Below are 26,666 nucleotides of genomic sequence, written 5' to 3' on the forward strand. Positions count from 1 at the left end.
GTTGATTGTCCCCTTTAAAGCCTTAAATGGTATGGGCCTGGTCACTGCGGGACCATCTATTCCTAATGGTTTCTTCCAGTCCCACTAGATCTGGCAGAGTGGGCAAGCTCTGGCTGAAGCAGGGTTACCTGATGGACCCCAGGAAACATACCTTCTCTGTCATGGCACCCGTCTTGTGGAACAGCCTCCACCCTGAGATATGGATGGGCCTGACCCTATTAGCCTTTTGGAAGGCTGTGAAGATTTGGCTTTTCCCCAGTCACTGGGGTTGGGATCTTGATGGAGCTCTGGCATGGCTATGGTTTTTATATATACAGTATGTGAAATGGTTACACTGTTCATAAGCTGGATGCCACTCTCCTGCAGATGTTTTTTAGGGTTTTAATGGTTTTAATGTGTTTTTGTTGTTATTGTTTGATTTATTTGTATCTGGGGGGACTTTTAACTGAGCCGTCCAGAGTCTCATATGTTAGATGGGTGGGTATACAAATTGAAGAAATAAATACACATACATAGACACACAAACGCGTGCACACACACACACACACACACACACGGAAGGAGGGAGATAATTTTTTTTTTTAATTATATATCGATACTCAGAAAAACATCGTGTCAACTGGTTCCCTTCTCAGGTACATAAATCATTCACCCTGTTTTAACAATAATAATAATAATATGTCAGAGTATTACTCCAAACATTGATTTATTTCACATCATAACAGTTCATCTTTTACTTACAATATTTAAAGTGTCAAAGTAGTTCTTCGTATTAATCATTGATCAACTCATAACAATAATAATAAAATTAATATAGTCTAGTAATGCTTTTATAATTAATAATCCTACCAGCTCATCTATCAATATAGATCATTTACCATCTTTTAACCACCATAATACTAATACTTAAGCTATCAAGATAGTTCATGTATTATTCATGTATAATAGTCATCTTCTAAGGACCTCAACCAGTTTCTTTTGAACTGGATTTATACAGTTAGGATATATTTTACTTCTGTTCATTGCTCAGAGTTCCTTGGCTAGATCGGCAGCTATATAAATTTGTTCAATAAATAAATAAACAAACAAATAGGAAGCCTCTGCCAGCCAAAAATTTCTATTTGTACATCAAGCAGTGGAACTTGGTGCAGATAATAAAATTAGGTAAAAATACATTAGTGCCAGTCCTTTGAGGTAGGCCAGGTCAGGCAATAGTGCAAGGAACATAGGAATGCTACTTTCTTGTGAAGGGCATAATAAGAGAATCTTGAAAGCCTGCCAGAATTTCCCTCTGCTTCATCTTATACCTAGTCTTGGGGGTGGGGTGGGGAGCTATATTGAGTCTCTTTCTCAAGCTTCTTCCTTTCCCACAACTGAGCTGTGTCTTTTCTTAACTGTTTCTGCATAGCTTCTTCAAGGTTATCTATGTATTCCTCTGTGATTGGTACTCACCAGGTATTGAATCTATCATTAATACATCCACAAATAATCTAAAGGTCCATCCTCTGCACACTACTTTGAAAATCAACCTGTTGAATACCATGGAATTTATTTCCAAATAAACATGCAGGATCATCACCCAGTGATTATTTGTGTAGCCACTAACCATTGGAGTTTATTTTTCAGCTTTATCATTTTGCTCCAGAAAAATCATCCTACTTAAACTAACAGTTTGGTTCCTTAGTATAATACATTGTTATAGCTTTATACATTTCAAAACAAAAACAAAGACATTTGCCCATGAATCCTGCTTTTATGTTTTCAGGTGCAGCTGTTCAAAAAGTTAGATGAGAGAGGGACTTACATTACTGGATGTTATAAACAGTATGATAAAGTTTTTACTAAGATAAAGAGTGTGTGATCCCTAAAACCTCTAGCTTGTTACCATTAAAGAATGACAAAAAAGAAAAGAAAAGAAAAGAAAAAGATTCAGAGGCTTTGCATTGTATTCTCCACAGACTATACTACTGTAATTAATGGTTAATGTCTGCTATTTATTTACATTTTATTCTCAAAACAAAACACATTAACCCAAATAGAAGTCCCTACTGATCTGGAAGAATGTCGAAACTTTTTTTTTCTTTTTTAATTTCCCTACATACTTTCTCTTATAATATTAGCACTAACATTTGGTTAAAAATATGAGGAACATACAAAACATTTTGCTCTTCAGATGCCTCAGCCTCGATTTTGAGTGTTCTGAACATACAGCAAAATGTGTGTTTGGGAGGTTTCTTCTGAGGGTGCAATAGAACACATTGCTTTATTCCAAACGTGAAACGAAACGTGGCTGTTTTGAGAGGCATCGTTCAAACACCAGAGTTGGGCCATTGTTCTGTGACTTGCATATGGGTTTTTCTTTCCAAACTTTTGCCATCTGCCTCAGTACTGCAGTAGAGGCCAGTTAGGTCCATTGTTTTAGACTGGATGGGATGATGTGGGAATGGAGTATTAAGTGGAAGCACATGCCTACACAGAAGATGGCTTGCAGCTGTTTGCCTGGTAAGTTGCTGTACAGTGGTACCTAGGGTTACGATTTTAATCCGTTCCGTGACTCTGGTCACAACCCAATTTGGTCGCAACCCGAAGCAAATTTTCCCATAAGGTTCAATGTAATTACTGTTAATCCATTCTGGCGTCCGCGGACCACGCGGCAGGGACGGAAAAATGGCTGCGGACCACATGGAACGGGCGGAAAAGTGGCCGCGGACCATGTGGAACGGGTGGAAAATGGCCGCGGACCACGTGGCACGGGTGGGAAAATGGCCGCGGACCACGTGGAACAGGCGGAAAATGGCCACGGATCCTGTTTGTAACTCGAGGTGGTTCGTAACCCAAGGTAAATTTTGCAGCCGGAGCTGGTCGCAACCCGAAAAGTTCGTTAGCAGAGGCGTTCGTAACCCAAGGTACCACTGTATTTTGAAAAACTTTGCTATGAGTTCATGTGGGTGGATGGGTGGGTTCCAGGAATACTGTCTTGTTTTATTTTGAAAGCACTAATTCAAAGGAATGCATGCGTGCTAGTTTGCATCACACCCAGGTATTGTATAAATGTAAAGACGGCTAGTACAGTCTTGGGATGGTTGGCTGGTTGAACTTTGAAGTGAACACTCTCATGTCTTGTTGTAGTATTAACATGACTCATACAATGAAGAAACTCAACAGTCTCTCTCCCATTTTGACAGCCAGCAGGTACCCCATGTGCATGCAAAAATGTCATGAAAGAACACGAGTTGCTTTTGCTGAGTTTGCACCTGGCAAGCAGACTGCAGAAAGAAAAAGAGAGAGAAACTCCATAAAACTCAAGCTGAAAATGCAAAACCTTAAGGAAATTTCTCAAGGGGAGAGATGTGCTAATGCAGTGTTTCTCAACCTTAGCAACTTTAAGATGCATGGACTTCAACTCCCAGAATTCCCCAGCCAGTATGTTGAAGTCCACGCATCTTAAAGTTGCTAAGGTTGAGAAACACTGTGTTAATGGAAAGGAATGTCAAAACATTTAGTTGCTTTATTTGTCCTGTAATCTCTTGGTTGGGTGACCCAAAAATTCTACTTAAAAACATTGAAAACACCTTTGTCCTTTCTGTTGTGGAGGGTTTTTTGATAACAGATGTTAACACAGACAGACATCTCATTTGGTGAGAGTAGAGTTGTTTTCCCATAGTTTCCTATGTGGATTTTAAAAAAAAATGTTTCAAATATCATGCCCTTAGTCAAATTTATGGAATTTGGTTGGTAGGCACCCTTTGGTATGGACTACAAATCTATTACTTTAGTAGTAGTAGTAACTTAGTGTGCAATGAATGCAGTGCAACAACAGTACAAATCACAATACAATATAAACAAAGGTATACAATGATCAATTACTGCAACCATTATCTATCCACACTCAGCCATAGTTTAAGCAATATTATTTTTCCACTCTCATAAAGCTGATAAGAAAAAGAGTGTTTTATGCAGTTTTTTAAACTTCAGGAGATCAAACTCCAGTTACAATTCCAAGAAGAATCTGTTCCAAATAATAGTTGATAGACAAAAAAAGAGCCAACATGAAGTAGTCATTCTAACATGTAGAAAAATTCACCAACCCTGATTACACAGTCAAACCATACGGACCAGAACATGAAGCAGGATCAAATTATTCAGAGAGCTAGGTCTTCCTATGCACAGTGTCCAGAAAGTCAACACCAGTAGTTTAAAATTATATTCCCAAAGATCCAACCAGTATAAAGACTGGAGAAGAGAAGGCATATGGATCAGTCGGGAGAGGTCCAGAACCACACGAACTCTGCAATTTTGAACCTGAATCAAAGTATGGAGCACAAGCTCAGGAAACCCCACCAGCAAGCTATTATAATAATCCAGGCGAGACAACACTAACATATGATGAAAGTATGATTACACTGTAGTAAGATCTACACCACTGATGTTGTTGTTGTGGCTATTATACTGTATTTTATTATGACAGGAGCAGAAGAATATTGTTGCCATAAATATGATAGAGAAAGAAAGAAAGAAAGAAAGAAAGAAAGAAAGAAAGAAAGAAAGAAAGAAAGAAAGAAAGAAAGAAAGAAAGAAAGAAAGAAAGAAAGAAATCACATAACCCAAAGGCAAAGTATTGAATAAACAGAGGTGAGCCTAAGACTAAGCCCTGAAGTGCACACACAAATAATGGAAAAGTATGAGAACAGAAATCCTTCCACGTAACCAAAAAATGCAATGAGAGGCCATTGGGAGTGAAATTAATGGGGAAAAAAGCAATCAGCAACACCTAAAGAGTTCAAGAATGGCTGTAGAATTTGAAGATTGAAGGTGTCAAAAGCTACAGCTAAGTCCAACAATGCCAATACTGATGAAAAATTGCTAGCTTTAATGCTCAGCAAATTGTTAACAACTCAAACCAGTACCATCTCTGTTAAATGATCCATATGGAAGCCTGACTGAAATGGGGCATTGAGGTTGGTTGTTGAAACATAAGGAAGAAATTGAGAGAGGACACCTCACTCATCTTGGCCAAAACAAAAGAAAAAGGCACTGATCAAAAATTAGAATAAACTAAAATATTCAATGAAGGGTTTTTGTTTGTTTTTAGAAGAGGCCAAAGGTAGGAGGGATGCTTAAGAGAATCTGGGAAAATGCCCACTAGAAGGGAAAACATAACCAATCTAGTTTAAAAATGTCAGAAAATAACAAAGAGATGTATAAAAAAAAGAAAGAAAAAAATCTGAAGGACGCATAGTAGGGGGACCTTTTGAAACAACGTAATAATTTGTGTTGCTTATAAAACACCTCAAAAGTTTTGAGCTTGTTCTGATGGAACACTAAACACATCAGCAGTTTTGAGTTTTGTTTTCACAGAACTCAGTCACCTTGACATTTCTTGACTAATGATCAAGGGGGGGCGTTTTGTTCCAAGCTCAAAACAAAAGACCTTTTCTGTTTTGTGCCCCCTTCCTAAAAACGATTCAGTACGGGTTGCTAGTGTCGATCCCTTCTGCCTTTTGCATCTCGCTCCACCTCCGCCCTCTTTTGTGTTGTTTATTATCTTTGTGTTTGCTTCAACCATAAGACAAAATGGAAAGCGTGCTTAGAAAATACATTGTATGGACTTCATTACATTTTTTTTTTATTTTTCCCTCTAGGAAATAATATACAGTCACTGTCTCTACTGAAACTGGTAGAAGTTACTGTTTGCTACTGAGGCCACTTAAGTCTCCTAACAAAACTGAATCCATCTGCATATTCAAGTGGTGAATTGCTGGGAACAGTGACCCCATGTAGGGAAGGTCCTTGTGGACCTTGCACTTAACCAAGTAGTTGAACCACTTTCTAAAAGATCCTCTGCCTTTTTTGGATTGAACCTCAATTTACTAGACATCATCCAGCCTATTTCTGAGTCCATCTATACGTTCAGGATGCTATTGCTCCATGTGCACATGATGTAACCAAGATAGCATGTTTTTACACTAACCATGTACAAAATATAGCTTTAGACAAAAAGTGCAGGAGACCCTGTTGAAAACTTTTGAGGGAGAGATTATTGCCTACAAAACAGTGGAGATGGCATCATCTCTGGAGGTTGCAACAAAATAATACAATAAAGGGCTATGCCACGTGGCCTATTCCTTTTTGCCTTCTTGCCTCACTCTGTTATTTCCCATCTTAGAGCAGAGGCCTTTCAATGGCCTCTTATTCAGCTCTGTAAATTAGGATAGTGGTAAAAAATTAATCATACTGCAAATCATTTGTTCTTGGAGCAACCTTCTCCCTCTAGAGCAGGCACATGACAATAGCCTTGTAGTTCTCTTTGAATCCAGTAAAAGAATCAGTCAGTGCAATGTTCTTCAGATGTTTGCTATGTATGTGATGAATGATGCTTGTTTTTGTGAGCACTTTAATTAGAACGTTTTTACATTTGCCAAAGAAAATGTTGGACTCCAGACAAAATTGAAATGGTAGGAACAGGGCTTGATGTAATAGCTGCTTTGTAAAGGAAACCCAACATGTTTGGTATTTTACTGAAACAGGAAGTTCAGCAATCCATTAATAACAGTAACAAAAAATTCTCAGGTGCTAGTTGAGTCACCCACTATATATATATATATATATATATATATATATATATATATCAAACTAATAGAAAGTAAGAAATCCTAATACAGACTAATATAAAGGAAGAAAAAGAAAAGAGAAAGAAATCACAGAGAAAGCTAAAAGTAAAAGAAAGGGGGGAGTAAAAAAAAACAGAAAAGAAAGAGTAAAGACACAAAGAAGTAGCTTCCTATCTTCTTTACAGCAGTTATAAGCACAATTGTAAATTTAGCTCTTACTCTATGGTTGCAACATAACTTTCTTCATTCTATAATCTATCCTGTGTAATCATCAAAACCATAAATCATAAATTCTTTTTTTTCTGTTTTATGCAAAAAGTCCATCAGGGTTATGCAAAAAATCTATAAGGGGTTGAGTCACCACTGTTGAATGTAATCGTGTTCTCTCCATTTTTTAAAAAGTGTAGCTTAGTTTGCGGGGGGGGGGGGAGGAAATTATGCACCAATGTACATTTTAACCAGGAGTAACCTGCTGCGGTCATTCAGCACTGAAAGCCTCGTTATGTGGAATTTGGGCAGATGTTATGTTCTAAAATATGCCAGCATTCTACAGGTTCTAGGATCATCTGAATATCTACAACAGATGCAAGGTTAGCTTAACAGAGTTTGAACTTGCTATTTGAAGCTGCTCTTATAGCCTTCAGTGCCTTTGAAGCAACAGAATACTTGATAATGAAGATTCTTCTCATCAATCATATTCCATTTAATATCCATTTAAGAAGAACATCTTTATTTGGGGAAGAACCTGAATGGCTTCATCCTTAAGCCTTAAACCTGAAATGTGAAGATAGATAAGCCTGTTGTATTTCATCTTAAACATATTGAATAAAGCTGCAAAGCATTAAAAAGTTCAAGTGTTTTCTAAAAAGTTATTTGTAGATCCTATCAATTATTCTAGCAGCTGGAACACAAACGATGCTTAAAAAAAAAATGTTTGGCACACTTAGAGGTGCTGTCAAATATCTTAACAGCATCTCATCTAAAATTAAAAAATAAAGAATGTATTCTGCCTGTGCTTTTAATAATTGTAGTTTGTTTTAGATAGAACAGAAGGTCTAACATAATACATATTTTTGGTTAATAAAACAAAGAATGACTCTTAATGTTATATTCCATTTATGATGAACTAGCAGCATTGTTTGGGAAAGAAATCCTTAGGGAACATGTTTGCCAGGCTTTTGGTTCAGAAATCTTTCTGATACTGTTATTCCTGGAATAGAAGTTCTTTCAGTGCATCTGAGTAATAAACATACAAATATTGTTCAATATAGCAAAGGCAAAAGTTACATTAGATCCTGACCCAGAATAAATATTACTGTGCTCCAAAGAACTATGAAACTAGTTCCACGAATTTGAGGGTGATTTGTCTTTTTTTTTTTTTATTTAAAATAGGAACTCTGTCTGCTACAACCTACCTATAAAACAAAGGAGAAGGATTATACAGAGCATGCATTTTGCACACAGGCAAACCAATGTTTGATTTCTGAGAGCTATTATCAATCAAAACATACAACAGTGGCCTAGATTATCTCTAATAAGATATATTTCTGTGCTCCAAGAAGAGTTTCAGTAATAGTCTACAATGATCACTCACTGAAAGAGAAAGGAGCCAAATAACTCCATAACAGGATTTTTAGGAGCTCTTTGGAATGACCAAAGTATCTTACCACAAAGTCATCTGCCACAAACTATTATTTACAATCAGATTCTATTATTATATCATGCCCCTTATTATTGAAGTTGGTAGGTTAGAAATGAGGACTTAAAGAAGAGAGATAGGAAAAGAATTACTGGGTTTCTACCTTGGAAAGAGTCTTAGGGCAAAAAATATTATATTTTTAAGAGTACTTTCCAACCCACCTGAGACTGAAGGTTATCCATTATATGGGACAGTTTCCTATGCAATTTAAAGGCTTTGGGCATATTGACTCTCAACAACTAGAAGAGAATTGTTTTTATTTATATAACGTATATATCACTATATAACCAACAGGACTCTAAATTGAACAGCTACCTCTAGAAATCAAAAAGACATGATTGAAAGTTAATGGCAGAGGACCCAAAGTAGGAAAGCCAGTGGCTAAAACAGAAGCAGATGGAGAGAAACTATTTGCTTCAGGAGGAATTGTAGTCCTGTCCTATTCCACTTACCTTCTGTGTGCAGAGACTGAATATCTACAGTGGAGAACCTCTGCCTGTGAAGGTTCTCTACGCAAAAGAACTAGGATAATCAAAATCTTTTGTCTGTGGAAAGTCTCCAAGGATAAAGAGGGTCTCCAATGTAGACCCTCCTTCTCTACACATGGAAAGAGAGGAGAATGAAGCTTGAATGCTGACTGAACAGGACTATTATACTTACCTGAGACTAAGAGCCACTGAACTCAGTGGGAATTACTACAGAATAAGCATGCATTTGATTTTCCTGAGAAGCACAAAGGCCCTAACTACCTGTTTTAAAAAGGAATGAGTCAATGTCCTAACGATCTTTCCCCCATCTACTCTTTAGCTTACATAGAGTAACCTGGGCTAAACACAGCCATCCCCAGCTTATGCTTACATATTTTGGAACAAGAGCAATTCAGCTAATGGAGTTTGATTATAGAGTAAGCATACATGGGTTTATGTTTTCCAAACCCAGATTTGCACAGTCCCTCTTTGCATGCATTTTTATGTGCAAGAGAGTAGTTTCTATGTGATACAATGTTATGTCTGTGTTTATGCAGATCAATTTTATAAATAGAGCACTTACTCTTATGGTAAAAGTAAAATCTCAATTTTTTTATACATTGATTCCAAATGCTTTTATGCTACTTCACTCATGACTTTCTGCAACTCACACTGTAATAATATAGTCAGAATCATAATTGAAAAACAAGCATAATCATAACATATTCCATGGACATGTCCATGTAGGTTTTTTAGCTATAATATGGAAATGGATTGCAAGTGACTTCCTTTGGAATGCTTTTCAACTTCCCAGTCTAGCCTACAGCCCTGGGATTTTCTCATAGTCTCCTGTCCAAGTACTAATTGGGATGACCTTGTTTAACTTTTTCAGATGAGCCAAGGTCAGATAGATATACTTAATTTTAATCCCTGGCCCATTAATTCAGTAAATATACATTTAACCTTTTGTTTAGTCTTGATCTTTACAGAGCAGCCTGTGGCCAATGGCTTTTGTGTGTGTGTGTCTGTGTGCGCGCATGTGCGCGCACCTTCAAGTCAGTGTTGACTCCGGGTGACCGTCTGGATTAGTCCCTGTGGTTTTCTTGGCATGTTTTCAAAAGTGGCTTCCCAATTTTCAAGTCACTGGATGTGTGACCATTTTTTTTATTAATATCTGCTCTTTTAAAAATAATAGTAAAATAACAACAACAACAATAATAAAAACCAAAACAACAACTTTCATATTGGGGAAAAGAGTTAACTATTAATTGAGAATTAATGAATGCATTTTTGCTGTTTTAATGTAAATCTCAAATCTGTTCTCTGTCTTATCATGTTTTGAATATAGGTGCACAGTGTTATTTCTGGTGGATACTGTGTTTGCCATGCAGGAAAAAGTGGTTCTCAAGTATAAATTTGAACATCTGCCAGACAATAGATTCATCTGCCAAACATTTTCACAGAATTCCCATGGAACACAGCATTTCAGACAATTGCAGAAATTAACTTTTCTTATCAGTGCGTGAGAAAAGTAGGGTTTATCTGTAAAGCTGTGTTTTAGTCACATTGTCGGCATTTTAGGTTTGTTTTCCTCTCTGTTGTTGGGCATGGCACATACATTTACTAGTATAACACGAAAGATAAAAAACGATACTTGTAGTAACCCACTGCAAATTGACTGAGCTGGGAATCACATGGTATTAAAATTTGTTAGAGGCAATGGTGGCATATAGGGTCAGTGTAATATAGTTGAAGTATTGGACTAGGAGTGGGAAGAGCCAGGGTCAAGTCCATCCTCAGCCATAGAAGTTCACTGGGTGACTTTGGCCAGCCTCTCTGCCCCAGCCCAACTAACCTAACAAGATGGAGGAAAACTGGAAGAAAGGGGATGCTTTGTATGTCACCTTGCACTCCTGAGTAAAAGGTAGAATAAAACTCTAACAAATAAATACATAAACAAATAATCAGTTGAGAAAGAGAGAGGAGAGAAATACACTAAGATCTAAATAACCAGGTTAGGGATAGATTGTCATGGAGAAAATCTAGCTATGTGGTCACTAGAAATCAAAAATGACTTGATGGCACATAATCTTCTATCAAATCCTGTATCTCTCTACTCAGATGTAAATCCCAAAGTGTACAGTAAGGCTTAATCCAAACTCTTTGGTACCCATGGACACATTTAAAATATGTCCCACACAAAACGTCTTCAAAGGGGACAGGGCAAGCCACAAGGTGATGTGGGTTAGGATGTTAGTTATAAAACGTTGGATGTGCCTCCACATTCTTTGTCTCTTTCATAAAAGAGAGGGGAAGTGAAAACAGGAAAGGGGGGTAGCAAACAAGCAAGCATAAATAGAGCTGGAAAGAAAGAATCCAAAAACCTGCCAGGTACCTTGCTGTCTTAAAGATACAGTGGTGGAGGTGGGGATATCCAACTACTCCAGCTACTGTGCAGAATATGGGGGCAACTATAAATGCAAGAAAGTATCGATCCTCTGTTTTGGATCACATATTATCAGTACAATCAGCTTTGAGAGCTCTGGTTTCTTGTTCAAGCAGAATGGGAGTGAACCTCCTAAAGCCAGTATGTATGTGTGAAAGAATGCCAAATTATATGAAATTTTGTGGAAAAGGACATATTAATAAAATTATGAAGATGCCACCTTTCATTACTTATCAAGGAATTTCTATGGATATTTGCAAGCCTTATTTTTAAGTACGCTTAAATAGGTGGGGGCAGGGCCTCCAAAAAAACACTTCTGTGGATTTTAGGAACTCCCTTTGGAGGTGCAAAGTAAACACAATGAAGGACATGGAAAGGACAGAAGGTAGCTTCCTTTTCCAACTGCAGATTTTCATTAAGATGCAGAGTTCTCTACATGTATCTGCAATGGAGCAATTGCCAATAATGAAATAGCCAATCCTAAATTCAAATATATTATTCAGATCTCATCCCATTTGATTTTACAATACGGCATTTTCTAAAATCAAGCACATAGTATATGCTTATACTTGAACTATTTCTGTACGAACTGAAAAAAGATACAAAATCAATCCTTGACTTTAGAGAGCATTTTAAAGAGAAGTCCTTTTGCAAGGAGATATTGGCAGCCAAATCCTCAGATTTTCTATTCATAATCCAAATTTTATTTGTTATAATAAGATAAAATAAAGCATTTGAAAGTATAACACACAGCCTCCATGGTTTGAACTTTTCAGTTCTGACATGGCTGATTTTAGATTATTATAGAACTGTAAAATAGCAGCCTTTTTTTTTTTTCATACAGTTTTCTTGTCAACTTAGGCTCATTTCTAAAATAATAGGGACCACAGTGAAAATAGAATGGCTTTTCATTATGGCCTCAACATTTATAAGCTTCAAAGAACAATGTTGAACAAACAGGAGTACAATAAATTCTTTAAATCATGTCTCCCAAAAATGTGTAAAACAGCAGGATTACAATCAAGTTAAATCTTTAATGCATGCTCTTTCTAACAAACGCAGACTCTGCTGGATTTGAACATAAACAGAGTTTGTCAGTTCTAATCAGCTTCAGATTGGAAACTTTAGAGCTCCAGGCTAGCAACGACGACAGGCCAATTTTAGCACAAGGTCTTTTAAAATTGGGTTTGATTATTAATTTTAGATAAAGTAAGGCTAGATTCCATGTCCCATGGAGATTCTTATTCTTCTTTTGGATTTTACTTGTTAACCTAACTGGGTGGTATGAGAGATTAGTAAAAATAAAACAAAATAAATACACTATTTTGGGTTGTAGGAAAAGCTTGTCTCATATTTATCATGAAGTACTTCTAACATTAAAAAAAAAGTATATGTTAACTAGAATATTTGACTCAGCATGGGGAAGAAGCAGCCTGTGGGCTTAATTGGCCACAGAAGTTTCTCTTTTGACTTGCAAGTCTTCTACAGGGACCTTCCACTCTTTCCCAAGGTCCTCCTTTTTTTCCAGACTCAGAGACTTTTCTTTTCCCCTCCCCCCTCCACAGCTGTCTTGGGGGAAAGGAAACTCTTAGGTCCAAACAACAGCTGCAAATTTAAACTGGCAATCTGTTCACTATACCTGCATGATCTGAAGTGGATGGCATGTTCATTTCTTCCTCTTGTATTTTGCATGAATGTCCTCATTCTGTTTCCAGCCTGAACCATGACGTTTGTTTATATGGGCCCTGGTGGAAATGCATTGTGTCCTAATTAGCAAAATCAGTATGAGCAGAACTGAATCACTAATTTAAATGGTCCTCATAGATATGTAAGTCTGCTTCACGTTTTATTTTTCAGATTTATTCATTTTTTATTATTGCATTGGTATCTTGTCCTTTCACCAAGATCACAAATTAGTGTGCACGGCAACCAACACTACAACCCTGTGTTAGGTTAAGAGGCAGTGACTAAGTCAAAATCACCCACTGAGTTCAACAGAAAAATGCTGATGTGAACCCGGGTTTCTCCCCTATTGGATACTTTAACCAATATGCTAGATAGATAGAATGCCAAGATAAAGCTATAAAGATTTATGAATTGCTTTTCTGGAAAAGAAATAGAGCATTTCTTATTATATAATTCAGTGTATATAAAATTCCAACTTATTTTACTTTGTTGAACAAAATCTGAATGTAAACAAAAGTCTTGTGATTCCAGAAAAAAATTGACTCACTTCCTGTTTTGTGAATTCTGATGGCATTTTGCTGGTTCATATCCTGCCTTTCTTCCATCCAAGAGCATAAGGCCATGTCACATAGGGCTCCCATATGTCACCCAACTAGAGGCCAGACCTGCTTAGCTTCTGGAAGGCTGCTTTGTCCAGGTCACCAGATCCTTTAAACATTGATGCCATTATTTTTTTTCCTTGAAATATGAAGAGACAAATTTGTGGGCCATGATCTATTCAATGATGCTATAAACTTGTACCCTTTTAGAGAGCTAGGATTGGAGTAGGACTCACATAATTCCCATTTCTGTCTGAAAAAAACAAAATTCTTAGGGAAAATAGGTATACCATGGCAAACATTTGCATTTAACACATAGTTGCCTGTATGGAGGGAATTTTTATAATTGGGTGGAAACCAGCCTTACTCATCTCCTCAGATTAACCCACTTGTAATCAATGCATTTATTAGTCCCCTTGATTTTAATTGGTCTACTCTTAAATTTGCCTATGGCTCTGTCCAGCCCATTACATATAGTCCCTGGGTTAAGAACACCTGGTTTGTGGACAACTCATAGTTAAGAACGGAGCCTATTGTAGCAAAATTCGAGTTAAATGCACAAAGATTCAAGTTAAATACACAATGGTTTGAGCTCATTACACAATATTAGTTATACAGTGTTATACAATAATGCTGTTCCAGCTTACATACAAATTCAACTTAAGGACAGACCTTGGGAACGGAACTCATTCTAAAACTGGGGACTACCTGTATAATAATTAGTGGATTTAATGCAGACCACTCTCTTGATGTTAATGAGGGATAAGTGAGAGTAATGAGGGAAAGTAATCAGTGCAGAACTAATGCCTTTATAATGGCATTATGCCATCCTTTCTGGGCAAGCTGCCATTTCTTTTCGGGAGATATCATTGACCTTGCCGTCGTATTCTTATACAGTCTCACTTCCGCTTAATTATCATGGGCACCAAATATGCTGTTTGTAATAAAAGCCTCCTTCATGTGGTGTATTAAGTCCACACATCTGATCGCTTAAGCTTGCAACTACAAACATTCCTATCACAATAAATTGCTTGATCTTAGCAATCATCACGTTTTTATTTTATTTCTTGCATATCTATATCTGTCAGATTGCTCATTTACCTGAATATAAACCATACTGAATAGAAGGGGCTTTCTTCTGAATAACAGAGGTTTGCCCTGTGAGATGGCTGCCCTTCTGGAATTCAACTGCATTTCATTATTATTCGTTAAGAAATACATAATCCTGCTTTCAGGTTAAAAATTCCCCAAATAGCAAAAAAATGGCAGTAACTGAGTACAAATTATTTCATAGATAAAAGAATCCAGGAAATGGATGTACTTGTTGCCTAAACATGCTCAGCTGACTATTTCAAGACTGTGAAACATGGTTGTTTTGAATCTTGGTTATTTATTTGTGGTTTAGAACTCTGTGTGAACCCAGCCTGTTTGGCTAGTTTATGACTCAATATATTTTTCAACCCCAGAAAATGGTTTGATGCAGTAACAGTTTGATTCGGATTAAGGATGTTGTTTCTACAATGTTTCATCATGAAACTGGATTTCTTCTTTCCATATGTTTATGTTCATACAAAAATCAAAGAAATAAAAAAATGAAAAGAATAGGCTTAATTTAAACTCTTATTACAGTGGAATTCATATCTGGCTGTATTGCTGATATAATAGATGAATAATAAAACAAATATAGAAGTAATATTTTCTGAATATCAAGAACATTCCAATATTATTTTTTAACATTACAGAGTCTATATTATTGATCTCTTTTTATGTAAAATCTGAGACTTTATTATAATTGTACCCTAAATTTTAAACAGCAGGCATTGCAATAAAAAAACTTGTATGTAAGCAAATTACCAAGTGCAGCAATAAGTTCCCAAAGGCAAATACTTCATACTGGAGTGACATTGTATTTATTTATTTATTTACTTATTTATTTTCCTTTTTTCAAACAGATTTCCCGATTTCAGCGTGACCTTCCAAAAGAAAAAGATTATCAGAAACTCTTTGCCAATCAACCTATAATGTTTGTATCTCATACAAGTCAGCCACCCTATCAGAAGCTCTGTGAGTTGGTGCAGCTTTGTGGAGGAAAAGTATGTAAAACCCTCCGTCAAGCTAAAATTTGTATTGGACCGTGCAAAGTTGGAAAGTATGTGGATATGCAATGTTTATCAGAAAAATGGATTACAGGTAAGAGATCAAATTTTTACTATCTAAAATATAACTCTGTGTTTACCCTTACATCTGAAAGGAAGACTGTTTTTTTCCCCAAAATAATTGACCTTTAAAATAGGTCATCTTAGATTTCCTAAGATTAGCAGCAAACAACTAGGGAGGTTTCTTTGGCGGGGGGAGATGTTTTTTGTCTAGGGGTGGGAATGATCTTAACCTCAGGATTGTTTTTCTACAAATCAATGTATGGCCCTCTATAGCATTAACCAACATTAACAGTAGCATCCAGAACTGGTTGCTGTTCTCAGCCTAGTTTCTCCAGTGTCATGGCTTCCAATGCTGCACAAGCAAATCTGTCATTGTGCAGTGTAGCTTCCCCTTTGTTTTTTACCTGAACTTCACATACCCTCCTCTCCCTTACATCTTTCCCATGTATCCCTACAGCAGATATCAAGGATGTCTTAGCAAAAAAAGAACGGAAGCATTGGATGTACAGTACTGAGTATATATCTGTGGCCATTTATTATATGTATGTACAATTAGGTTGTATGTAGAAATAGGTAACAAAGTTTTTTTATTATAGGATTTTTCCCTGTTTCTATAATCAGACAAATTACAGTCTGTATCCTTGTACAACTTCAACTTACTCTAGAATTTCCCATGTCATCCATGCATTTTAGGTCTATACAAGTAAGACTGTTCCAGTTCAAGGTGTTCCCATGCTTCAAATTTAAGGCATTGCCTTGACTTTGAAAATTGGTCCATCTCAGTGCCTTGAAGCAAAGTGTCCAAGTGAAGCAAAGCTGATTTGAGTGGCCACTTCACTGAGATAGAAAAGGGCTTCTGTGTCAAGGTTCCATTAGTGGCAGGAGATTCCCAGGGAGATTCTCGGAGCAGGAATGTAGAGAATGTAAACATTTCACTGCCTTCAACTTATGGTTCAAGGAAGCATGAGAAACAGATGCCAAAAACTTCTCTACGCAGGGAAAAGGAAAGAAAGAGAGCACAAAGGATTTGAAGCAGAAGTAGATATAAATTCTGTGCCATCTCTTCCACTGTCACTGACTATCAAGTGATTGTAATGATTTCCATTCCTGAGTTACAGTGAAGGTTTAGTTTCCAGTCATGTTTGTCCAAGTCACAAGGGAGATACTGTCTTAGAGGAAAGTCTGACATTCTGCATGTACACAGAAGTCCCTTTTAGCATCCAGGTGGTATGGCTGCTCTAAAATGGCTCTTGAAAAGAAAGTGTTGCTCCAGAGGGGCATTTCAATAAGGCTGGTCAAAGTGAAATGCCCCACTGAAGTTCTGCACTGTTTATACACATGGCAAAGAAAAGCCCTGAGTTGCTTTTACAGGAAACTGCCTATATGACCTGATTATTGTGTCTGAACTGGCAGTCTTTCCTTATGGTTGTCTGCTACTTATTCTGCCCACTTACTCTTTTGTGTACATGGAATTCATGAGTAGATGATGAATTTTTGCACCTTTTCCTCTCAATGTATAAAAGTGAATGTTCAAACTGAGGTATTTGCAGTTATTTGAATGTGGGGTCTCCTTTGACATGTAAGCCAAACTCTGTAGCATACAAGATGAACAGAACCTTACATTCAGTTTACCAATGGATCTCCTAGTCTGATATTTTGGTTTTAAGCAGGGGCAAGCAGGCAGTGCATAAGAAGAGTGTCCATGCCAAATTTTGCCTTATCTACAAATGAAAGGCAAAACCATGTGTAAGCAGTATTAGTTACTAAGACAGTGCAGATTTGGGAGGGACGGAAGTGTCACTTCTTCTGGCTTTTACAAGTGCTTGAGAAGGTTAAGAGAAGGCTGCGAGCTGACATGAAGTACCTCAGTGAGGCAAATGTGTTGTCTCTTAGCCTTAAGAGGATAAATTACAGCACCTTTTGAATGAAAAGATCTCCAGATAAAACTGCCTTGGACTGGTGACATTCCTGTGTTAACAGTTTGGAGCATGATATTTTTTTTTCTCAGCTTACTGCTAAAATTCAAACATCTAGACATTTAAAATCAAGGAATACACTGTTTGTCTTCTGTTCTGTTGAAAGCTCAACCAGCAGGTTTAACAGAAGGAAGACTTACAAGGACATGTTACTTTATTAATATTTGAGAATATCTAACCTAGTCTCAATTGAATAATGCAGGAATCAATGCTTCAAATATGAAGTTACTAAATAGTAAGACTTTAAATATTAGGGCAACTGCTATCTTGTAAAAGATATGAATCTGGTGCCCATTCAGTGCTCATTCTAAATCAGGTTGTTCATTTCTCTCCCCAGATTCAATCACCCAGTACAGGATCTGCCCTCTTGAAAACTACTTGTTGCAGAAGAAGGTTTAGTCTGCATCAAGGATGGGTTACCAATTAATACCACAATTTTTGGGCTTCATCTAGGAAATGGAACAATTAACACCACTGTGCTTCAGTTTGTAAATGTTGAACAAGTTGAAAGCCAAATAGAACAAACCAAAAAAAAAAAAAAAAAAGGATAATGTTGAAATGGGGAAAGGAGCAACAGTTCTAAAATCCGCACTCAGTCTTACCCAGGGCACGGTCTAGGCAAAAAATACTGTGTCAACAGGCACTGAGCAGTACATTTAATAAAAATCTGTCAGCTGAGCTAGAGCAAGAGACAATTCCCATTCCTCCTGTAATCGCTTAACCTCCAGAGCAGAAAGCATGTCACGTGGATAGAAATCTACTCGTGCAATGTTTGATTTCATCCATTATACTTGACCTAAAAAACTACAATATTTTATCTCACTGGATGTTACACTAGGCTGTAAATAAATCTTTCTGGTGTATATTAAGTCAAAGCCGATAAACTATGAAGACATAATAGATGAAACAGACTATTTTTTTTTAATTCTTTATAAACAGAAAACCTTGTCTGCTGCTTTATATGAACTTTTCACCAAAATGCCAACTGGGGGTTACTTTACAAACAAGGAACCATCCTTCACAGACAACAAACTTATGAACCCCTTTATTAAGTAACTTGCTGCCAAGGCAGCAATATATCATGGTCTGAAATAGAAATATTTTAATAAAAAGTGACATGTGAACACATGGTTTCCAGTAAACAGCAAAATATCGTTTTTAAAATTATGCTTAAAAGTTTTTCTATCACGATCTTTTAGCCCTCATAAATGTTTTACACACACAAACCTGTCATCACTAATTTATGTAACCAAACATTCCAAAATAGTTTTCTCATAAATTCTCTTGAAATGAATTTCAAATTGTAAATAAAGGAATCTCTGGGGAAAACTCTTCATTTTTATTAAGCACATATGTAACACATTTTACAGTGAGAGACTAATAAAGATATTTACAACAAGGTATTTTAAAGGCTAATGTCTGATCATTGTTGCTTTCAGCCGAGGAAACTTTTGTGAATTTAGGTTTTATGCATAAAGCTGCCTCTGATTTTAGCTTCCAACAAGAGCCCATGCCAGAGAGGATGATCAGAAGTTATTAGAGAAGTATTTTTCTGTTGTTTGTTTCTACAATAGTCCTTCACAAAAGAAAATCTCCTCCCTACACATAACAGGAAGTTGTATTTGTACAATCCAGGGGTATAATCCATTTGAATTTTTTAGATGTTAAACTGCAACATATGAAAAGGCACTTTCATCTCTACCATAGAGGAATACGCAATGGCATTGGGCCCTAACATTGCTCACTTACCGCTCAAATGTTTTGCTTCACTGGAAAGCAGTGGGATCTGAAAGCAGTGTCAGTAGTGGGAGTATGGACAAAAGATCTCTGGAAAGGGACGCAGAGCTACTGGCCAGGAGAAAGGAAAGTCTCAGGTCCTGGTGACTCTAGGCATATATTCATGTAATTTTCCTGACAGCATGCAAAAATGGCTTGATACTGCCTTCTTTCAGGGTATTTTTCTGATTTCTTAGTCTAGCCTCCAATATTCCCTGAAGGTCTCGTCCAAATACAGTGGAACCTCGAGTTACAAATTTAATCCATTCCGTGACTCTGGTTGCAACTCGAATTGGTCGCAACACGAGGCAAATTTTCCCATAAGGTTCAATGTAATTACTGTTAATCCGTTCTGACATGGAGGACAGGGAGGCGGCTATTACTTGGAGGGAGAGTCAGGGGCGGAAAAATGGCCGCAGACCACGTGTCAGGGGCGGAAAAATGGCCTGCGGACCACGTGTCAGGGGCGAAAAACCAGCCGCGGACGAGTCGGGTGAAAAACCGGCCACGGACCACGCAGCAGGGCGGAAAAATGGCCGCAGATCACATGGAATGGGTGGGAAAATGGCCGCAGACCACGTGAAATGGGCGGAAAATGGCCACGGACCACGTGGAATGGGTGGAAAATGGCCGCAGATCCGGTTCGTAACTCGAGGTGGTTCGCAACACGAGGTAAATTTTTGGGGCCGGAGCTGGTCGTATCTCGAAAAATTCGTAAGGAGGGGTGTTCGTAACTAGAGGTACCACTGTACTCTGTAGGCCTGATCCTACTTTGCTTCCAAACCTAGAAAATATTAGCCAGGTACCATGAACTGCAGGGCATTCTTGTTTCCCAAGTGCTGGCAAAACTTTAAGCCAGTGGATTATTTTATTAAGTAGTGGACTGGATATCCGCTAAGTCAAATTGGACAAAGCTTAACATATGGGAAAGGTTTAATTAAAAAGAAGTATCCTTTAAAAGCATTATAGCCTGATGGGCAAAAAGAAATTAATTTTGGAAAAGCGGGGAAAGAATGAGAAGGTACCAAGTCATCCCTATCGGCCTGCAGTAAAATAAATCTAATTCAGCTAATTATATTTTACCTGCTTGAGCAGAGCCTTGGGTCTCACTTAAGTCATATGAGATTTCCTTGAAGAAAGGAGATTTTTAGAACATTTTTGGTTCCATGAAATTGTAAAATTGGAAGGGGCCATTTGAGTCCAACCTTCCATGAGTACAAGAATCCGTCTCTCTTCAGATGACGGGTTCTTTCTAGTCCCGATTATCCTCGTTGCTCTTCTTGCAACCTGTTTCAGTTCATCTGAATTCTTCTTAATGTATGGAGCCCAGAACTGGACACAAAATTTAAGGTGAAGGGTGACCAGGATAAAATAGAACTATTGGCTCCTCTGATTTGGAAATTATACCTTGCTGATTCAGCCTAAATTGCATTTGCCTTTTTTGCAGTCACATCACACTGCTGATTATCATTCAGTTTATAATCAGCTACTGTGACAAGATCTTTTTCACACATATTATCGCCAAGCCAGGTATCCCCATTTAAATTCCTGATCTATATAGTTCCAACCAATAGGAAGCTTCCTATTGGGAGTCTGTTGGTGTTTTTGCTTAAATAGAAATGTTCTCTGACCTTCTGGTTTTACATGAAGTACAATATTGTGACTGTAGTAAATATTTCAGTGCTTCCCAATAATTTGCCACAAAAAATCATAAAAGCTGAAGGCGTTTGTACTAATTTTTTCAACTGCGGATTTTTTATTTGAACTGACTGTATTAGAAGACTGTATTCTTAATATGCCAGTTCAGTATTATACTGAAGTCTGTTTCATTGTAAAATGGGTCTTTAAAGCCAACTAAATAACCAGAGTGGCTACTAATAAAAATGAGTAGCCAGGAGGTAGTTGAAGGCAAAACTAATGATAAGGGGTAAAGCTGACATCCCACGTATTATATATGGCTTTTCATTACAGAGGCCTCCAGGCAGGATAACAAACTAGTAAACTTACGTGCTAGTGCCAATCTAGGCAGTGTCTCCAGCAGGTTTCTTAAAGCATGGGAGGTTTTTAGCCTTTTTTTGCTAGGAAAAAAATTGGAAGCTCTTGCTTTATGTGAATGCTAATGGAAACGACCAAAATTTTAACCATGTGTAGCATCATTATAGATTCCCTAAATCCTCTGATCAAATAATACTATGGGGGGAGGAGGGGTAGTAGGAAACCACTGAATTTAACAGTAGTTTCTCTGGGAATATGTAAGCATTGTTATGGAAAATTCAGAACCCATTTTATTTGGCAATGCTTCTCTAATTACAAACATTACATAGGCAGTATTTTTTCTCTGAGTGAGAGATAACCATTCAGAAAATTCCTTCAAGGGGTCTCCCCCTCTAGCCTATTTCCAATAATACTACAGTATATCTTTTTGCAGTAAATCTCCATTACCTTCAAGTTCCCTGTACCTGCCTAAAAATGTCAAAGGCCTAGAAGGAATAGGATGTTTCAGCCACGTTCACGTGAACTACACCGGATGGAAGTTATTTGTCTTTATGATAGTTTCCAGTGCCAATTTAGCTTAGATTGACAATGAATCAGGAAATGCTTATCAGAATAAAGCCTGGAAATTTTAAACAGATGCGGTGTTTGACCTCTTGCTTCAGCCACAGTTGCAAGCCTTCTGTTTTCACTGCGTTAGAAGTGGAAATCTAGACCAAGCACAAACCGAATGGTGCCTGAACTGTGTAGTGAGTATTGAGATAACTTCATAGGTACATGCTGAAAATAGAAGAGCACTTTTAAAGTTTTCAGGTGAAAAAAGCAATGAACCAGACACTAGTTCTGCTTTCCTTAAGCTGATATTCTCCAGATATGTTTGAATACTATTCCCATCATCCCCAGGGGATGGGCAAAATCTGCTGGACACCAGGCGCTGTTTGAGAATCTGAATTAACATGAATGTGTGCATTCAGAAATTCTGGTGCTAGGAGAATCTTTGACATATCTCTAAGAAGGAAGTTTTCTTACCTTTGTCCAGGCTGTTTCCTCCGTTTATAGTACACTTGTTCATTTGATATTTAGACATAAATATCCTATGTCCTGTATTATAATGCAGACATTAGATCATATTTGCAAAGTCTGTAGACGCTGATCTTTCCTAAATTGCCCCATAACAAGTGAGGTCATTGGCTTCTATTTTCTGCATTATTTATTTCTGCACATTTCTGCAGCCTAGATTTTTGTTCTTGATCACTGAGAAATGTATGGATGGGAGAAAGCTTATTGTGTATTTGATGATTTAGAAAAAGAAGATATTGAGTTATATGTAACATTTGTAGCAAACAGAAGTTGAAGGTTTGTTGTAGAAAACAGTAGGAATGATATATGATGGAAATATAGCATGCATGAGAATAAATAGAATGCATAGCAAATTATTCATCACTGAGTAGGGAGTAAGACAAGAATGCATGATGGTTCCCTAATTGTTTAATGTATTTATGGATAAACGTATAAGGAATATTTGTGGTGACAAGAGACGTGTGTTGGTCAAGGATGTGAATGTGTGTTACTTTAGATAATGCCATGATGTTGATTGAAAACCTGAATGATTGGCAGCTAATGTTAGACTGATTGTATGATGCAACGCGGAGTATGGACCTGAATACTAATGTAAAGCCAAGGTAGCTATGTTTCACAGGGAATATTGGCTGAACAATTGCGAAGTATACATATACAGTAGAAAACTACAGCAAGTAGATGAATTCTATCTTATCCACAGGCGAAGTTTACTCGTATTGGCATATATCACTTGTTTTCATTTTGGATAAGATAACATTTGGCAGATGATGTTACATAGAAGGCATCATTTGATTCCACAATCATCAGCAGCTGTCAACTGTGAGATTGACTATGGACACAATCCTTTCCTTTAATTAACGCCAACAGAATTATAATACTGGATGTGTAATTAATACTGTTTCCGTGCATGGCTGATAATTGGAGTTCTAATATATACCATAGCCCAGTGGCTGAGGCTTAGTTTCTGGAATCTCAAATTAAAGGGCTCAGTCCTAAGTCTTTTCAAAAGATAGATTAGTCAGAACTGGTCACCTCCTACAACCTTGTGCCCTCCAGATACGATGTGGTATAATTCCTATCTTTTTTTAAAAGTTTTTTTTATTGTCATGTTGTGAATCATTATACATTGTATTATTTCAATGCAGATTTCAATGCGGTAATGTTTATTTATTTATTCATGAAATTTATATATGCCGCCCATCTCACTGTACAAGTGAGTCTAGGCAGTGTTACAAGTAAAAAACTATAAAATTTTAGAACAAATATACAAGCTAAAAACTACAAAACGTTAAAATTAAAACTAGAAGTTAAAACTACTGTACAAACTAAAAAGGCAGAGACAGCATCCTCATGCTACCAACCACCCCCAGTGCTGCGAAGCCCCGTTAGGTCTCCAAGTTGGCAGAGCCAGGTCTTGATGCCCTTTTGGAAGGCCAACCAAGTGGGGGCCAATCTCACCTCAGGGGGCAAGATGTTCCAGAGGGTGGAAGCCATGGTAGAAAAAGCTCTCCTCTTGGACCCCGTCAGTCAGAATTCTCTGGGCCACGGGGTCTGTAACGTACCCTTCCTGCCAGACCAGGTGCAACAGGCCAATATAATGGGGACAAGATGGTTCCTCAGGTAACCTGTTTTATATAATATGATTGAAAAGTACTAACATTATATTTAAAAAGTACTAAATTGAAAATAAAAAGAGAAAAGTAAAAATTCGATGAGTATGAATTGCCATTTAGAATGTCATTATCTTCACCCATATATATTTTATAAAATAGATTTTATTTACTTGTTTTCTTGTTCACTTTCTAAGGTTAAAAAAAGCCTAGCAAGCACATTACTTTAAAGTATAAAATAATAATAAACTATAAAAACAATATTCAATACATAAATACAACAGCAGTATAAAATAGGCAAAGTTATTTTCAAGCAATATTTTTTTTAAAATAACCATACTGTTGTTGTACTATTCATGCAATTATTTATATTATGGGTATAAAACAAGTTTGGTGCCAAGGGCTTTATTTGGTCTTTGGATACATTCCAAAAAAGAATGCAGAGCCTTGCCAAAGAAGCTGGAGGGGCCAAGATGAAAACTTGTAATTAAAATTACATTAAATGCACTTTATATGGTAATCCCATTTAATAATTTCCCCCTTCTTTCATATACGCTGGGAACTCTGGAAGTACTCTCAGGTTTTGGGAGGCAATGTGTCCAGACTTCAGATGATATACCTCTGACCAAGTTCCCTGTCAAAGCATCATTTATATACTACTAAAACTCTTGTGTCTGTAATCTTCAAGTGGGCAAAACGGTGTGGGCAACAATTTTTGAACCAAGGTACCTCAAATGGGCTAACTTAGAGAATGCATCCAAAATTTGAGACCCATTACTCCCATGGGATTGAAATTTGGGAAAGTTGTGGCTGCTTCAGCACTGCTATATGGCTGTGCCACCATGATCAGCCCAGGTCATGTGATCGTCGACGGGTGAGCCTTCTTCCTCCCCCAAGGGAGGGGGCCCTTGGGGAAACCCCAGAATGGGGACTGGGGGTGCAGTTTTCCTCATGATCCAAGGAAGGAAGGAAGGAAGGAAGGAAGGAAGGAAGGAAGGAAGGAAGGAAGGAAGGAAGGAAGGAAGGAAGGAAGGAAGGAAGGAAGGAAGTAAGTTAGTTCTGATGCTCTCTGCCAGCTTCCCACAAGCAAAGTCATTGGGAAAGCCAGCAGCAAGTCACAAGTTGCTCACCCTCCCACTGCTCTTTTGCCCTTGGTCATTCTTTTCTGTGTCTAGGAAATGTCTAGGAAATATCTCTGAAACAATGACCCAATGGATCATGAGTTGTCTAGTAATGACTAACTATGGGGCCTGTTTAATGCTTGGAATAAGAGGTAGGGCAGTACAGCCAATCATGTACTAACTGCATCAGTTTGCACCTTTACTATTTTCTTATTTACCCCTCTTCTAAGAATAGTTCTTAGGTATTCTTAAGTATAAGAATACTCGAAATAGTATTCTTCCTGTCCCATTTTATGCTCACAGCCACTCCATGAAGTAAGTTAACTGTAAAATAGTGTCTGGCCGAGGTCAGTTTTGGATGAGTTTCATGACTTGAGTGGGAAGCAAGCTCTGTTCTCTTCTGGAATCTTAATCAGTTCAGAAGTTACAGCATCAGCACTGACTCCCTTTCTCTTCTACTGAAATGTTGAAACAGCAAAGCCAACCATCCATATTTTCTTACCTGTCTATTGCTTGGATCCTAAAAAACAGAGTTGCTTGAGGGAATTGCCATGAAATGAGAAATTACAGCTGCCTGGGAGGGATAGAAACGTTTGAAGAGCAGCTCCCACATGATGGTTGTAACATTTAAAGGTTACTTGATAAAAGTTCATGCCTTTCCCATGATTCTTCCGGTACTATTTCAAAGTGGCAGGACTCCCTGGAATCAGTATATAAATGAATATCCCAAATCTCAGATGGTATACAGCTAGCATATCCACATGTCTCCTGTCCCTCCTTAAGTCCAGAATCACCAACTTCATACTTCTGAAACTGGGTCTTCAATGTGTGCCGTATTGCCACTTATTTGTACGAAATAGCAACATATATTACAATATGTTATTCTTTCTTTCCATTGAATTTACTTTACTATTTTTCAAACATAAAGGTTATCAATTTTAAATGACTGATAAAAGTACAGTACATGTCTGTGACAACATGTTTTCAACTGAAAAAGATCACTATAAATAGGCAGATAACGTCTGGGATCTCCACAGTCTAAATGTTGCTATAAATAGTAGTTAATATTTTCCCACTTCATGCTTTCAGAAAGAACATTCTCCACTTCCTTTCATACAAAACTCTTGGGAGTTACATGAGAGCAGTATTACTAAAATATATGTCAGGCGAGTAACAAAAATGCATGGCTAAATTCATGCAGAATCCATTGGAAGCGATTAAGTGCATTCAGTCACACATTCAAAGTCACTGCACATATTTACATTCTAACCCAAACGCTTCAGTTATTTGGAATATAATTTCATTTTCTAACTTCTTATTCTATTTAGGAATTTCAGAGATAGAAAAAAATGGAAACCTTTTGAGGTCTTTTACAAGCAAAAACTAACTGAAATACTAAAAAGTAACTCTTCACAAAATGCAGATTACAGACTTCCCAGGGAAC

The 26,666-nt window shown here is 37.4% G+C and overlaps 2 protein-coding genes across 2 annotated transcripts in view; one reads left to right on the plus strand and one right to left on the minus strand.

Moving 5' to 3' along the window:
* The window catches only part of MCPH1 (microcephalin 1), a 122,985-nt gene extending 100,513 nt beyond the window's left edge, over window positions 1–22,472 (plus strand). The window contains exons 13-14 of the mRNA XM_007433959.3: window positions 15,461–15,698; window positions 17,981–22,472. Coding sequence (XP_007434021.2) covers window positions 15,461–15,698; window positions 17,981–18,042 — 300 coding nt within the window. The 3' untranslated portion in view covers window positions 18,043–22,472. The remainder of the gene's footprint in view (window positions 1–15,460; window positions 15,699–17,980) is intronic.
* Window positions 1–26,666, minus strand: part of ANGPT2 (angiopoietin 2) — a 108,417-nt gene that overhangs the window by 66,594 nt on the left and 15,157 nt on the right. The gene's annotated exons all lie outside the window — the stretch shown is intronic.

The sequence above is a fragment of the Python bivittatus genome, unplaced genomic scaffold (assembly GCF_059951505.1).
Source record: "Python bivittatus isolate LINGU-HERP-01145 unplaced genomic scaffold, Pbiv_v1 ctg000020_np1212, whole genome shotgun sequence".
NCBI lineage: Eukaryota > Metazoa > Chordata > Lepidosauria > Squamata > Pythonidae > Python > Python bivittatus.